General features: G+C 36.8%; 2 protein-coding genes across 5 annotated transcripts; one reads left to right on the forward strand and one right to left on the reverse strand.

Annotated features, from left to right (window-relative positions):
- Positions 1–2,893: 2,893 nt before the first annotated feature.
- Positions 2,894–6,499, reverse strand: LOC113357814 (5-amino-6-(5-phospho-D-ribitylamino)uracil phosphatase, chloroplastic-like). Its single transcript, XM_026601280.1, has 11 exons — positions 6,342–6,499; positions 6,105–6,227; positions 5,927–5,995; positions 5,732–5,836; positions 5,571–5,625; positions 4,937–5,010; positions 4,685–4,768; positions 4,446–4,586; positions 3,737–3,802; positions 3,332–3,441; positions 2,894–3,239 (listed from the first exon to the last, which is right to left on the reverse strand). Exons 1-11 carry the CDS (start codon positions 6,426–6,428, stop codon positions 3,071–3,073), a joined length of 1,083 nt encoding a protein of 360 aa, XP_026457065.1. The 5' UTR covers positions 6,429–6,499; the 3' UTR covers positions 2,894–3,070.
- Positions 6,500–8,739: 2,240 nt separating this feature from the next.
- LOC113357815 lies at positions 8,740–13,971 on the forward strand. Of its 4 annotated transcripts, none has more exons than XR_003363929.1 (11): positions 8,740–8,987; positions 9,143–9,310; positions 9,407–9,577; positions 9,733–9,906; positions 10,043–10,558; positions 10,685–10,837; positions 10,939–11,211; positions 11,741–12,019; positions 12,426–12,616; positions 12,693–12,880; positions 13,092–13,498. XR_003363929.1 is itself a non-coding variant. In XM_026601283.1 (11 exons), exons 1-11 carry the CDS (start codon positions 8,912–8,914, stop codon positions 13,531–13,533), a joined length of 2,502 nt encoding a protein of 833 aa, XP_026457068.1. In that variant the 5' UTR covers positions 8,740–8,911; the 3' UTR covers positions 13,534–13,971. The 4 variants fall into 4 exon arrangements, 3 of the variants coding, with proteins under 3 accessions (XP_026457068.1, XP_026457066.1, XP_026457067.1); XM_026601283.1 differs by adding an exon at positions 13,523–13,971 and having other exon boundaries at positions 12,426–12,880; positions 13,092–13,317; XM_026601281.1 differs by having other exon boundaries at positions 12,426–12,880; positions 13,092–13,955.
- Positions 13,972–15,378: the final 1,407 nt, after the last annotated feature.

A 15,378-nucleotide genomic window follows, 5' to 3' on the forward strand; every position in this document is an offset into this window, starting at 1 on the left:
CATGTCAGGGGATCCTGTCCAGCACCAACGCACTAAACATGTGGAGATTGATATTCATTTTGTACGAGAGCGTGTACGTATCGGTGAGATTCATGTTTTGCACGTTCCTTCTGACAGTCAATATGCAGAAATCTTCATCAAGGGCCTTCCACGGGTATTGTTTGTTCGTTTTCGTTCTAGTCTTAACGTGTGCTCCTCTCCCGTTACGACTAAGGGGGTGTAATAGACAATATAATTCTGTTACCTTATTTATCTGGGAGAATATACGATATGCAATGAAGTCTCCCAGATTTCCTGTAATACTATTTATATGAATTTATGGAATAAGAATAATTAACGGATTCATTAACATCCGACAATTATGACAATAATATGTTGTTTCTGTTGTTGATAATGCCATAGAAAGAACAATCAGCAATGGTGGTTTGGTTTCTACGAACATGATGCGGCTCTTTAGGGTTAGAGGTTTGAAGAGGAAAACAAATACAAGGTTTCTCTCCGCCGTAGTGAGATAGTTAGAGACATTCTCTTTTGTTATAGGTAATAACTAAGTTTATATAGTGATCCTCCAATCCAGAACCCTAATGACTGCCCTGATCCTCATATTCTGAACGTCGGATTATTCAAATTGTATCCCCTACTAGATTTGGTACAACCTATAATGTATCCTAACACCTTGTTTACAGTGAACCTGGAGTTAGCTATCAAGTTCCTATTTGTGATTGGTCCCTCTCGAATTATCTGCATGAAGGCATAGGTCTTGTCAAGTTAAATCTGTAAGGCGCCGGTGGTGGAAATTGGAGTTTAGAGATGCATGATGCTATAGGTCCTGTCAAGTTTTTACCAGGCAAATCCATTTTTCAAAAATGAAAGTAGGCAATATAGTCCACTGATATGCATAAATTTAAATCCTGAAGTTTCTCTTATTATATCTACCAAAGTGCTTGATGGACTGTCTTTTAAACGCACCATAGTTAGCTAATCTGTTTTGATGGGGCTTTTGGTTTTGTGTTTTAAATAGCAAAAGACTGAGCGATGAAATGAAATGACCAAGTTTTGAGAGCTATAGACTTTTCAGCGAGTACAAATGAGATATCCTGCTCATCCGGAAAATCCGATGCTGGAAGCATAATCTCTAAAGAAACATTCAGAAGCATATTAAACTTACAACCAGCCTCCGATAAGCTTTATAACATTCAGACATTATAATTCATTAATTTAAGATAATGAACAAGTATTTCACAATAAGTAAATGATACAGTGAACTAATCGAACATTTTATAGAACAATATTCTCTGGAAAAGCACTAGTTTACGTAATCAAAGAAATTGACTTGGTAGCAGATCTACATTTCTCTTGAACCTTTCTCCTCAATAACAACAAAGTTAAAAGAGTGAATAAATCAGGGATAGTCTAAAACAAAATCAGGATGAAATAACTCTTAAACAAAGATCTCAATCAACTACTATTATCTTCCCTACACCGAGAAAGGAGACCGACTCATCACCTCTCTCGATCCTTTCTCCTCACCCAGATTCTTTTTTATGCATAGTTAAGAGAGTAGAAATCATTATGCCATAGTGTTGTTCTAGATGAACAATCAATTTTTTTGATAAACATCCTAAGAAGCATCTGTTTTTGCTGTTGACGTCTTTAGGGTTAGAGTTTTGAAGATAAGAAAATAGCCTTTAATATTAGATTTTGCACTTCAAACATTTTCTTTGATAGATCATCGTATAAATTCCAACTGCAGCCGCAATCTTCTAAGATCAACAAAGTTAAAATAGCGTTTCAACTACAATGAATGTAAACCAGATACATACTAGATCTAGATTTTCATCACAACATAAATTTACAAGAATAAAAAACATATTCTAGATGTGTTAAATAAAATTCTTCAAAATCACCCTTTATTTTATGATAGACTTAACAAACCTGGCGTCATTAGGGTGACCCGGAAAGAATTAGGGGTGACTAATAAGACAAAATAGGGCCACCCAAAACCAAAATCAAGCCACCCATTATCTCAATTTTTTTAAAATGTCTAAAATGTCCTCCACAATCAGTATATAAAACTACAATTCGTAGTTTATATTGATGCATGTTAGTTTGTGTTAAGAAAATTATAATCGGTGGTTAAAATAGTAATTGCGTGATGTTAATTTGCTACCGATTATGGTAGTAGTCCCAAATTCAAATTTTTCAAAAACCAATGGAATTTTAAATTTCTCTTCGTGATGTTTATTATCTACCGATTGTACAATCGATACTCCGGTGATGTTCTTTTATCTACCGATTATGGTAGTATCCCCAAATTCAAAATTTTCAAAACCAATGGAACTTTGGATTTCTCAAAGAAGACAAAAACATAGTCACAATTATGAAGGGACATATAAATATTTTCAACCTTTTTTGTCTTATTTAATCTCCCCTAATTCTTTCCGGGTCGCCCCTAATGACGCCGGGTAAACAAAATACATCATTTTTTTTCTTTCTCACTTCACACCTCCTCCCAGGACCGAACACAGATAGCAAGTTAACAAACATGCCAAGATTGAGAGGACAATTCATTATGACAATAATAATTTGTTATTTCTACTGATGTCGTAGAACGAGCAATCATCCATGGGGGTTTAGTTTCTATGAACATTTCGTTGAAAGATCTGTTGCTGGGGCAGCTCTTCAGGTTAAGGGTTTGAAGATGAAAAGAAGAAAAAACCTAATAAGAGCTCTTTATATAAGCTTCACAGAACCGGTTAGGTCTATAACATGACCACTGATTTTTTTTTAATCCAACGGCTGATATATTAATTTTGACGGTCAGCTGAAATATTACCATAGACGGCTGAGATTGTTGTTTGATACACGTGTTGTTTGATTGAATTTCAAAGAGTTGATTGGGTCAAACTTTGACTGAAATTGACCAATGAGGCTGTAATACTACTAATACTGTTGTATGTAATAATCATGTTGTGTAACACAAAAGATTGTAGAAGAGATAAATACAAGAAGGAGACCACTGAACTAAAACTATACAAACGGTGGTCAAGTAAGAAGAAGAAAAACTGAATCAGAAGATTGTATCTATTGTGAGCTTCCTCTTAGTAGGAGTTTTCTCTGTTCCCTGCTTCTGCAACTCCATGAATGTGGAACCTTTATGAGCAAATAATCGACGGAGGTTGATCACTGAAAGCTCATTAAAGCTACCAACTGCTAGATCAGCTTGAACTAATTCGTACCTGCATTGTTGCATATGTTCCAGATTTTAGCTGTCAAACTATATGTTTCGTTAGAACCATTTATAGGTAATCGAAGCAGACAAGATACTTACGCGGGATGAACACCAATTAAAGCGACAGCCATCATTGTGCAGTTATGTGCAGCAACAATCCCTCTTGGGTCATCCTCGAATACCACACATTTTGATGGTTTGCGGTCTAACTGTTGAAGTGTATATAAATGGGATCAGATATTATGTTTGATCATCACTATAAACGAGAAACTGATAGCTACATGATACTATATGACAGAACAAGGAGAAAAATAATGCATTCTGTAGAATAGTCTAAATCTGTCATGAACTATCCACCAAGGGTGTCCTGATATAATCTACATAAGTTTACTATATAGCTAACAGCTTAAAACAAGCCATCAATTAGCCAACCTCAAACCGTTAAGGAAATGACTAACCAACCATCTTGAAATAGAAACCAAATATCAGGGGATAACACCATACCTTAACTGCTGCAGAGAGGAATCTATGAGCTACTGAATCCATTCCATCCTCTTCCGTCACAATTGCCTACACCTCCAAGAAAAACGGCAGTAAGATCAATTTGTCACTTATTTATACATGCTAAATAATTCAAGCAAAGATTCACACCTTGATCAATTCACCTAGACAACCAGGTGGATTGTGAACTCACTGTTGGTTACTTGGGTGCACCCAAGACAAGAGATAGATTGTGACTGGTTTTTTAGGTGCAAAAGTTGGGTTGTCCAGATATATCCTTAAACTACTTATACTTGTAATGGGCAGACGAGTTGCAACAAGGAAGAAATAGAACAAGTGAGAAGAGACTATGCGCTTCCCACTTTTTGCACCTCAAAATCAGTCCAGATATATACTTAGATTCAGTCGAATAACATGAACACACAGGGTGAAGACCCGGAATTCAATGTTTAAACCGAAGATCTCCGTTAGAGAGTCACAGAAGGTATGGAAACCTAAATCGGAAGGCTACCCAACTGCAGTATGAGATCATTCATTAAGACTTCTAGGTTCACTAAATTGAGGTTTTAAGCTCGATATGCCCTACAACTACGGGTACGCCGTTGGAGGTGTTCAAATTCACAAAATAATAACACATGAAAAATGAATGACATCATTGTAACAAGATACATACCAAAACGCGAAAAAGAAATGAATAGGATATATGTCCCACCTGGAAATATTTGGTGAGTCCTAGATGCTTCAAAGCCTCAACTAGAGTTCTCCGATCAAGAGACGATACAATGGCACATGGGACGCGAGCTGTAGAGACAGCATCCAACCACTCTTTCACTCCTTCAATGGGTGCTTTGAGCTGAATGAAAAATAAGAATAAATAAACTGCTTTATCAGAAAGGTGCACAATGGGTGACACAGTATACCCCACACAAATAACTGAAAGGAAGATCTAACTTTGAGAAGATTCTCGAAATACAGCTCCGATAGCCTGGATTTTAATCTTTCCACTTCATTGTCTTCGCTCTCCCAGGACAACACCTTAACAATTTGATTACAGAGAGGTGCATAAGAAGTTGGTAATCGAATCCAAGAAATTGAAAAGCATTTTCACGGATGGCCTCATTATTTACAGAAATCAAAAGAACCGGAACGGCGGTATGAAAAGAATGGTCATTCAAGAGAATTCAAAGAGGAACAACAACTAACCTTACGCAGAACATGATCTGCACTTGCGTAAAGCAAGGATTTTTCAACAGTGCCACCACCAGGGATGTTTTTACCTGGTTAACATTCAAAGTATATCAGAATTCACCTAGTTAACAAGAGCGATGCTTTCTAAAAGACTGGACATATTGACACGAATGAACAGCAGTACTTGTGTCCTCTAGGGTATAATGATTCGATGGAACTGAAACTGAACTATCTTATGTTTTAACTGCACAGAGCCACACTTCCACCAGTTCTCTGCGAGGCCTACTATTTTTATTAAATCTACATTGCTCAAAAAAAAAAATTCTTAAGCAGTCTAAATCCCAACATGGATACATCACTTTCAATTTGAGTTTTGAGGTTACTGTGCAGCGCACATACTTGTACCCATATTATACAGCTAACTGCTTATGTGGAATGCAGGAGCACTCATCAAAAGTTCACAACTCCAGGAACTCAGTCAATTCTAAAAATCTAACAATTGGGAATGTAAAGAAGTGAAAAGAGCTTAATAAGAATAGACACAAGCAGATTTAAGGTAAACAGCTAATGAACACGGCAAAAATATTTTCCACTGAGTAATTGTTGTTCTGTTTACAATTTAAGGTAAATTACGATCACAAATACATACCCTCTTCAGAGGCAAGTTGGTCCCAAGCATTTAACTTCAATGTTCTTGTGTCTGCCTGAAGATAACATGACATTCTATGAAATTACTACCACAGAACACAAAGTATGTCTATCGATCTTTAAGTAACTCTACGAGTATAGTGTCGTAATGGAATGACTTACCACCACATTATCCCACGAAAAAATAAGCCCAAAAGCTTCATCAGGCTTCATTGCATACCGAATTCTTTGCAAGAATCCTTCTTGCATTCTATCATTCAAAAAATCCTTCACCAAAAAACAAAAATTACTTCGTCGAATTCTAACAACTATGGTAAGATTAAGAGTGCAAATAAAGTAAAAGTCAATTATAATTACCACATCAACTTTCAATGGACCATCTGGTCTAAATGTTTCAAACCCTTCCCCATATTCAGCTCCAATAGCCTGTTATTCCATCAAACAAAACGTTTATTCACATTCCCAAAAAACGTATTTTCATCCTCAATTTAACGTTTTAGGGTTTGAAATTGAAAAAAAAAAGTCAAAATTTTACCTCTTCTTCTCTGAAAACCCTACTGGGCGAAGGTGAAAATCCATTCTCATCAGACCCAGAAGAACAAGAAGCTCTGGTGATGATTCGATGACGTCGTATGTTGTAATTTTTCCGGTTTAATTTCTGCAAAGAAAAAACAGAGAAATTTCAATAAGAGGAACTCAAGAAGAAGAAGAAATTGAAATAAGTAACCAAAAAAAATCGGGAAAGTGGATTAAGAGATAAGGATTAACGAACTAGTGATTTGTGCTTAGTTGTAGTTGGAAATTCCGGGTGTCGGAGCTTTGGAATTGGAGATGAAGAGATGATTTTGCAGGATTCCATGGGGTTTTGAAAATCTCAGAAAAGAATTGTAATGAGCAGAATGAAATCCGATTGGAGATATATCTGGGGATACAGAACAATACACCTCAGCAGGCTTGTTTTCGTCGTCTCTGGGCCTAAGCCTGGTTAGTTTTGTTGGATTCAGCTGGAACTGTTTTTAGGGCACCACTCCATTTTGGAGGGGACCATGGTTTGATTAGGATATCCTCCTATGCTTATAAGGGGTGTCTAAAAGTGTGGAACTACTAACCTATTCTTAGCCTAATTTAATTTGTTAATAACCTTAACCTGCCAGGAAGAAGTCCTTGGGTCTCATGTCTAATGACGGTGGTGCTTTGAGACCTGCTGACATTTTAGTTTAGGATTGGGACAATGGTCTTGTGATTACATGTAACTGGGGTCTCTCCTTTCACTGGTGGTGGAGTTTGTGCGTTCCATCCTGGTTTAGCCTTAAGCAATGTCATTACGTGCAAAAATAAGAAATATCTCAACAAATGTGTAGTTCAAGGTTATGGTTTTGGTACTCTGTCCTTCTCCACGTTTGGTGAACTTGGGAATGACACGGTTGACTTTCTAAAGAGACTGCACAATCATTTGTCTAGGTTATTGCAAGGAAATGTCATTTCTTTTTTCATAGGTTAGGGATTGTTATACAGAAAAGGGTTGGATTCCAACTTGTAGCTAGGATTCCAACTCGTTTCTTACATTCTTCCTTTATTATTGATGAGTATTGAATTCTGAATTATTAATAAATAACAGAATTTTGGAAAAACCCATAATTTTATGACCGAACTTTTAAAGATGAAGAACACTTCGGTTTGTTCCTAACCATACTTTACTTTGTATAGGTAAATGTTGAGTTTGATTGAGTTGCAAAAGTTTTACAAGAAAGTCAAACAAAGAGTTCGTCAATAGGGAACTTTTCGAGCATGATGAACTTTGCGAGTCTCGCTGATCTAAGACTTAAAGTTCGGATGAAAAAATGGTGAACAAAACAAAAACAAAAACTCCATTAAAGTTGAGTTCGGCTACCTGTGTCTTCAGAAACACTAGCCGAACTTCATTTACAGATTAATTCGGCCAAAAATTGGTTTCATCATAAACTTACTGTTTCTTCATTAAAATCTTTGGTTTCATGATAAAAAAAAAAGGATAAAAATAAGTTTGATGATAACAATTTTGGTTTCATGATAAAATCTTCGGTTTTTGCGGTTTTATCAACTTTTAAAAATTTGGTGGTTTTTGTATCAATTTTTGAATTTTGAGTTTTAATGGATCCCAATATTTGAACGGAATTTTGGTACTCCAAATTTGGTCAACTCGGTATTTTACTACTTGTTTTGTATTCTAAAAGCAAACAATATTACTCAGAACTTTACTCCGAGTAGCTAGGCTTTTCAATATATCCTTTGTTTCAAGATTAAAAACAACAACAACAACTGTTCTTTAATTAGGTGGCTTAAACATTGGGCAAGCTATTTCATTGTTAAAGACAGCTAAATAATTAAGTTGATTCAACAAAAAGGATAGAAAAGAAATATTTGGTCTTCACCTTCGTTTCAAACCTGGAACTTGTGAAGTCAATGTCTCTACTTTGGATCAAATTGCAGATATTCTCATAAAGGCTCATGGTCCTAGGTTCCTTTTTGTTGCGATCCAATTTCAAGATTCTCCACTCAGTGCAGGTTAACCACTTAAGTGGCGTAGGATAAGAAAATTCTTCTGCTAGCTGTTATTTGAATTTGTGTGTTTCACACATGTGGTACTTCTGTTAATTTTGATTATGTCCTGTTGCACTCTGACAAAGGTATAAATATGTCGAAGCTTTTACACTTCCACCACCCACTACCTTCCACCATTATTATGGTACCATCTAGACTTTTAATTTCATTAATTTTGATCCCATGGAAAAATAGGGTCCAGTTGTATCTACTCGACATGTATGCCGGGAAAGAAAATGGGCGGAAGGGAGTGCGAATTCGTGCATACTCCTTAACGAGTGTATATTTCACATTTCAATTTCTATCCTTGATTTATATATAACGAGGATCGTGATTCTAAACATGGAAGATAATGGGGCCATCAGTTAAATAATCGACCAATCAGAAAAATATCTGAAATATACACTCCTTAGAAGAGTGTGAACAGATTTGGACTCGGTGGAAGTGGGTCATCTAGCATTTTCCTAAATATGTTATCGTGTATCTGTTTTATTTTAATAATTATTAGTTTTATCTCATCTTCTCCGTTAATGAAATTCAATTTCCCCATGTTATCTCGAACCACATATCCGTACCTGAGTTTAAGCCACACAACGATAAAAAAGAAAAGTTGTTGGCAGCGATGTGTGGATGATAAATTCCGTTTCATACCTCTCCTTCTTATCCTTTCCTGGTCCTTCTGTAGTGTGGCGTAGATCACTATAGACCTGAATCTCATCTCTCTCTTTTTCTCTCCCTCGTTAAGTTTTATCTCATATTGCCATGGCTGCTGCTGGAGAATTAGTAGAATATGATGATCCGGAAATAAGGTTATTAGGTCAGCAGCAAATTGAATCTGGTAAGCTGATATATGCATAGATACGTCTTAGTTCTCACTTGACAAATTTCACTCAGATAAATAAAGAACAGAAAAAGAAAATGGTAAAATTATATTTGATTTTGATTTATTTTCTTACTTTCCGATATCTTACTATGGTGTTTGCTCCTGTAAAGCTGAAGATGGTGGTCAGGGGAGGAATACAGATGTTTTGGATGGATACAAGGAGCTGCACAAAGCAGCAATAAAGGGTCACTGGGATATGGCTAGAATGTTTTTGAAGAAGAAAAAAAACAAGGCTTCCGAAGACCCATCACCGTCATTTGATCCTCTTCATAAGCCAGGTTCCAATAGATTTCTCCAAATAATTCCCTATACGCTATATTCCGAAGTTCCAATTATGTGATCCAACATCTTTTTCATGTGTTTATATTTTGTAGCTTTAGCGTCAACGTCATCAACATTATTGACACCAGAAGAGGATACTATCACTACTACTGCTGCTTCAGATAATTTAACTGCAAACATGGAAAGGCCATCAACAGTATATGATAATCAGGAGATTACCCAGGTGATAAATGATGATCATAATGATCAGGTAGAGGAATCTGGTAAGCTGATGTGTACATACATACGTCTTAGTTCTCACTTGACAAATTTCACTCAAATAAATAAAGAACAGAAAAAGAACATGCTAATATTAGATTTGATTTTAATTTATTTTCTTACTTTCCGACATGTTACTATGGTGTTTTCTCCTGTAAAGCTGAAGATGGTGGTCAGGTGATGAGTACAGATGTTTTGGATGGATACAAGGAGCTGCACAAGGCAGCAGCAACAAAGGGTCGCTGGGATATGGCTAGAATATTGTTTTTGATGAGGAAAAAAAACAAGCCTTCCCAAGACCCATCACCGTCATTTGATCCTCTTCATAAGCTAGGTTCACAGTCATTCTTTATGCATAGAAATAATTCAATACATTTCTCCAAATAATTCCCTATATGCTATATTCCCTACCTGCTAATATTCATTTTCTTACTTTCCGATATGTTACTATGGTGTTTGCTCCTGTAAAGCTGAAGATGGTGGTCAGGTGATGAATACAGATGTTTTGGATGGATACAAGGAGGTGTACGAGGCAGCAACAAAGGGTGATTGGCATACGGCTAGTAAGTTTTTGGAGAAAAACCCGGAAGCGGTTACAAAAGTGATTACTAGTGATTCACGAACAGTGTTGCATGTAGCTATATGCACAGGGAATCTGGTGTTTACCAAGGAAATTGTGAAACTCATGCCCCCTGAAGTCCTTGAATATAAAACAAGCATTACTGGTGCTACAGCGCTTCATTATGCTGCTGTGTGTGGATATGCTAAAGCTGCTAGGGTGTTGGTAAACAAAAACAGCAAATTGATACAGATTGAAGATAGGTTCAAAAGGATACCACTTCACTTAGCTCTAATATCAGCTACAGGTAGACAAAGAGGGACAGTTGAGTATCTTTATTCCGAGACTAGACACCACCACCCAAGTCATTTCTCTGGTAACCAAGGTGATTCTATGTTGCGTCACTCGATTGATGCTGGTTATTACGGTACGTGTACAAATCCTTAAAAGTTATAGCCAATTAGCCATATTCATTAACATAATTACTTTATTTCGTTTGTTTGATAGCATTGGTTTCTAACATCACTAATTAAACCCATATCGTTACTTGAAGGAATTGCATCATCTATTGTCCAGCGATTTCCAGAACTGGTTATTGATCACACAAACAAAGTACAAACAAATGCAATGAATAACATGGCAGAAAGGCCTTTTTCGTTTGCTAGTGGTGCTAAGCATACATTCTTGCAACGCCGAATCTATTCATGTTAGTTGACTAACCTAACTTTGGACTGCTTATGGTACACACTATATCTTCTTACTTTCATATATATAATTATCTAAATGCGGGTGATATGGCATATACAGTGATTAAAGTGGAAGTCACAAATGAAGACGAAGAAAACCTTGGAAAATACCCACCCGAGAATTCAGAAGACATGGAAGAAAACGACGGAATTTTGGAACTTGAAAATATTATATTTCCTGGAGTAACTGTTCACGATATTATTGTGGGAGCCAGTGCACTCTCCGGAGCTATTATACATGTCCCCATATGCATAATTCTCGGCCTAATTTATTTCATGCTCATCCATGGTTTCCTGGTTTTCCTCCGGCGCTTCATCATACCATCGTCACCAGGTTTTTTTCCTTGCCTTCGGAGAAAAACCGACTAACCGAGCTTAACTTGTTTTTGAATTATGATAATTAGGCTGAACTGAAGGACAAAGATTGATAAGAATTTGGAAAATGGGTCATTTATCCAAATATTTTTAAAACACGGTTCAAATGGACAAGTAAAAAATAATTTGTGTGAAATGGACACAAAAAAATAGTAAGGATGAAACTGGATTCATCCTGATTTAAACTTAAAAAATAGCAAGTATGAAACTGAATGCATCCTGATGTAAATCAAAAATAAAAAAAAATATTTGAAAATGGGTAGGATGAAACTGATTACATCCTGACAATTTTTATATTTTTGTATATTTAAACAGTATCAAAATCTAACTGTCCTTTTCACCCGGAAATTTTTTATTTTGGTCTTTTTAACCAATTTTGTGTTTATATAATGCATATCTGATTTTGATTCCTTTTAAACATTAGTTTTCGTAATTTTTTGCCATATGCTCATCTATTTATCTAATTGCAAGTGACATGACAAATACAGTGGTTAAAGTGGAAAAAAATTCCGACGAAAGCCTTCCCCAAAGCTTGGAAGGCACCAATGGAGACGAAGAGAACCTTGTTAAAACAACCGAAGAGTCCTACGAAGACCAAATAAACCCACCAGAGAATTCAGAAAACACAGCAGGAGAAAAAACTAAAGGGATAGACATTAAAGATACGATTATATATATGCATGTCTACATATCAGCTCCTATCTACGTACTTTTTTACCTAATTTATCTACTGATTAAGTTCTCCGTGCGCTTCATCTGTTCACCAGGTATGTTTCCTTCCCTTTGGAGAACAACTTAACTTAATTGTGTTTATCTTTTTTACGTCTATGTTAATTAGGACGTTAATGAAATGCATACCCTCTAATTAAAGATACTTTTTTTATATCGATTAGGTAAGTTATCATTTGTACATCTTTTTTTGCGAAGAAATATTGATGAACTTAATATGAATTTTTTAAGTTAGATATCAACATGTAGTATAGTGGTATTAGAAAAATACGATGTACACAGGAATCATATGCATTCACTATATAAGTTGCACCATATGATCGTGCAATTCTTTTCCAAAGAAAAAAAAAGATGTCTATCATAAAGCGGTGGGCATAAATGGGACTCCATCTACTTTCTAATCTAATTGTGACTTTGACACTTTGTTGTGTCTGTTTATTTCAGTGTCTCATATCAAACAGACATACAAACAAGTATATGAAGAAAAAGTGAACCACAAAGAAGCCGAAGCCTTGGTTAAAATTATGTTAACAACACTTAAAGAAAGAATGAACAGGGTGGAAGTAGTAGATTTCTTTGGACGATCTAACTTCATGAAGATGGCTATAAGCCATAGAAATGTAGAGATTGTACAGGTGTGTATAAAACTCTTTCCATACCTGATTTGGACTCAACTAGCGGGACAAAATATGATACAAATGGCAATTGCAGAACGAAATGAAACAATTTTGAATATTATATGTGAAGAAAGTGGAAAAAGTAAAATAGATTTAGTTTCTAGATGTGATGACGAGGATAACACTATCTTGCATTATGCTGCCAAATTAGCGCCTTCTGCCCAACTTAATTCAGTCTCAGGTGCATATCTTCAGATGCAACGAGAAAAACAGTGGTTCAAGGTAAGGGTATAATTCCAACTTCCGTCTGACTCATTATTTAATAGTATCTTTTTTTTTATGGGTTTCTTAGCTTTCCTAATTATTCTCCAAAATTGAAAACCTTATGCAGTTTGTATTTCCATTTTATGGTATCAAATGCCATTTAATTATTCCTTTATTACCTTCATGATTGCCGAGTACTTTAACTTCTAGGTAATTTTATTTGGTTCAGGGGGTGGAGAACATGATTCCGGAGAAGGATAGATTTAAGAGAAATAAAAACGGGGATACAGCACATGATATATTTACAAAAGAACACAAAGAGTTAAAGGAAAGTGGAGAGAGATGGCTCAAGGACACAGCTGGATCGTGTATGCTAGTAGCTGCTCTCATTGCTACTGTATCATTTGCTTCCGTTTTTACTGTTCCTGGAGGCAATTTTAGTGAAAATAATAGCGGTAAGATCGGCACCCCAGTTTTCTTGAGAGAAATTTCATTTACAGTCTTCGCAATAGCCGATGCTTTCGCTTTACTCTCTGCTATCACATCCGTACTAATGTTTTTGGCCATATATACTTCCCGGTATGCGGAAGTTGATTTTCTCAAGTCCTTGCCAAACAAGTTGATACTAGGACTTACAACTCTGTTCATATCAATGGCCAGTGTGTTGGTAGGTTTTGGTGCATCGTTATTTATCGTGCTTGGGGATCGATACAGGTGGGTTCTCATTCCTATTGTGGTGGTTAGTTGTGTTCCTGTGACCTTGTTTGGATGGTTGCAGCTACCATTGTTTGTTGATATGATTCGTTCCACATATTGGGGAAGCCTGTTTAGAGAACATACATATATCTCCAGCCTACAGCTGTATTCAAAGAAAGAGTACCACGAGAACCACTACAATAAATTACCGACGTTTGTCGAGGGTTTTGTTCCTAAAAGGTTCCAGCCCTTGCCTACGTACCGTTAATTTGGGTTGTGAACCTCTGTATATTTATATGATGCGAATTAGGGTCTTACTCTACTTTCGTGGTGAGTATGAATCCTCTTGATTTTCCCAGCATGTCTCCTGAAATAAATTGCATTAATCTGCCCTGCATGTTTTCTGGCATAAATTGCATTTAATCTATCCCGCATGCCTCCGGGAATGTTTCATAATATTCCATGTATGAATTGACCAACAATCCCTCTAAATAGTTCCAGAAACTTTCCTTAGGGTTATGGAATTGGGCAACCACAATCAGTAAATGGTAATGCCCAAGCCAATGGGGGTATTTGGCTAAACCCATGAAGTGGGGCGGATAAATCCGCAAGCCAATTAAGGAAGGGCTGAAACATCCACCAAGCCATCAACTCGAATCGGAAAAAACTTAGTGAGCCAGCTCAACTCGCCTAGGTCCGCATAAATATCCATCATGGTAAAGAAGCTGGGCGGAAATAACAGCGGAGCATGGAAATATGATGTATTTCACAACATTGGATCACGGCGGACCGACTAAAGCCGTTGGACAAGGCCGATGGGCAATTGATGTTGTAACCATCGTCGGAGAAGGCCGCCGTTGGAAGTGCTGATGTGGAGCCTTCTTTCTACGTGGCTTGGAGTTTCTTGCATACGGGCTTGTATATAGAGTGCTTGCAAAGCCCAAATTGTCAATACTTGGCTAATATGAGAATCATATTAGGCCTAAGTGAGCTCATTTTTGGTATGAAATATTAGGGTACAAACATCACCCCCTCTTAATCCATAAATTGTTATGGGTTATGAAGTTCGGTTCTCTAATTCTATTGGCGACTAATTTCGCATCGTTCTGGAGTGTTGCACAGCTCGCCCTCAAGCACAGTGTTTGGAGTGTTATGCAACTCGCCCCCAGGTTTTGTAATGTTTGCACTCAGGTGTTATATATCTCTCTCTCAAGTGACTGAGGTGATATATAACTCTCCCCCAGTATGTAGTTGTGTCATGATGCTCAATTCTCGCACAAGGGTGCGCTTCCTTGCTGCATATCGCTCGCGCATTGAATGAAAATTTGAGTTTTCCTGATATCTTGAATTCGCGCAGGGGGCAATCTTACTATTCAAGATGCGCGCAAAATCAATATTTGTATATTTTCACATGCCCGGACAGGTGGATTTGTTCGCCACATTTGCTGACGTCTCATATGATGGGAGTGTGCTTGGAGTACGATAATAATGCTCGAACTATACATTTACCATATTTGTTAGGCATATGGAAACGTTGTTGATAGCATACTCGAACTGCATTGTTTAGTCATTTGGGACTGACTGCGGATTCGAATCTTCCACAGTTACCTAGTTCCCGACAAAAGATGCCTCGTTAAAACCTTTGCAAGGAAAACCCAGTGGGATAAAAACCAACATAAAGGAAAAAGAGTGCAGCGCAGTAGAATTTTCTGGAAATTACTCATACGCAAATCAAGCTAATGATAAAACTTCTTCAAGTGGAAATAATTCCACCTCTTCCATGGATTTGAATCTTGATTACCATCGAGATTCTTCAGGTA

This window comes from Papaver somniferum, chromosome 3 (genome assembly GCF_003573695.1).
Source record: "Papaver somniferum cultivar HN1 chromosome 3, ASM357369v1, whole genome shotgun sequence".
NCBI classification, from domain to species: domain Eukaryota; kingdom Viridiplantae; phylum Streptophyta; class Magnoliopsida; order Ranunculales; family Papaveraceae; genus Papaver; species Papaver somniferum.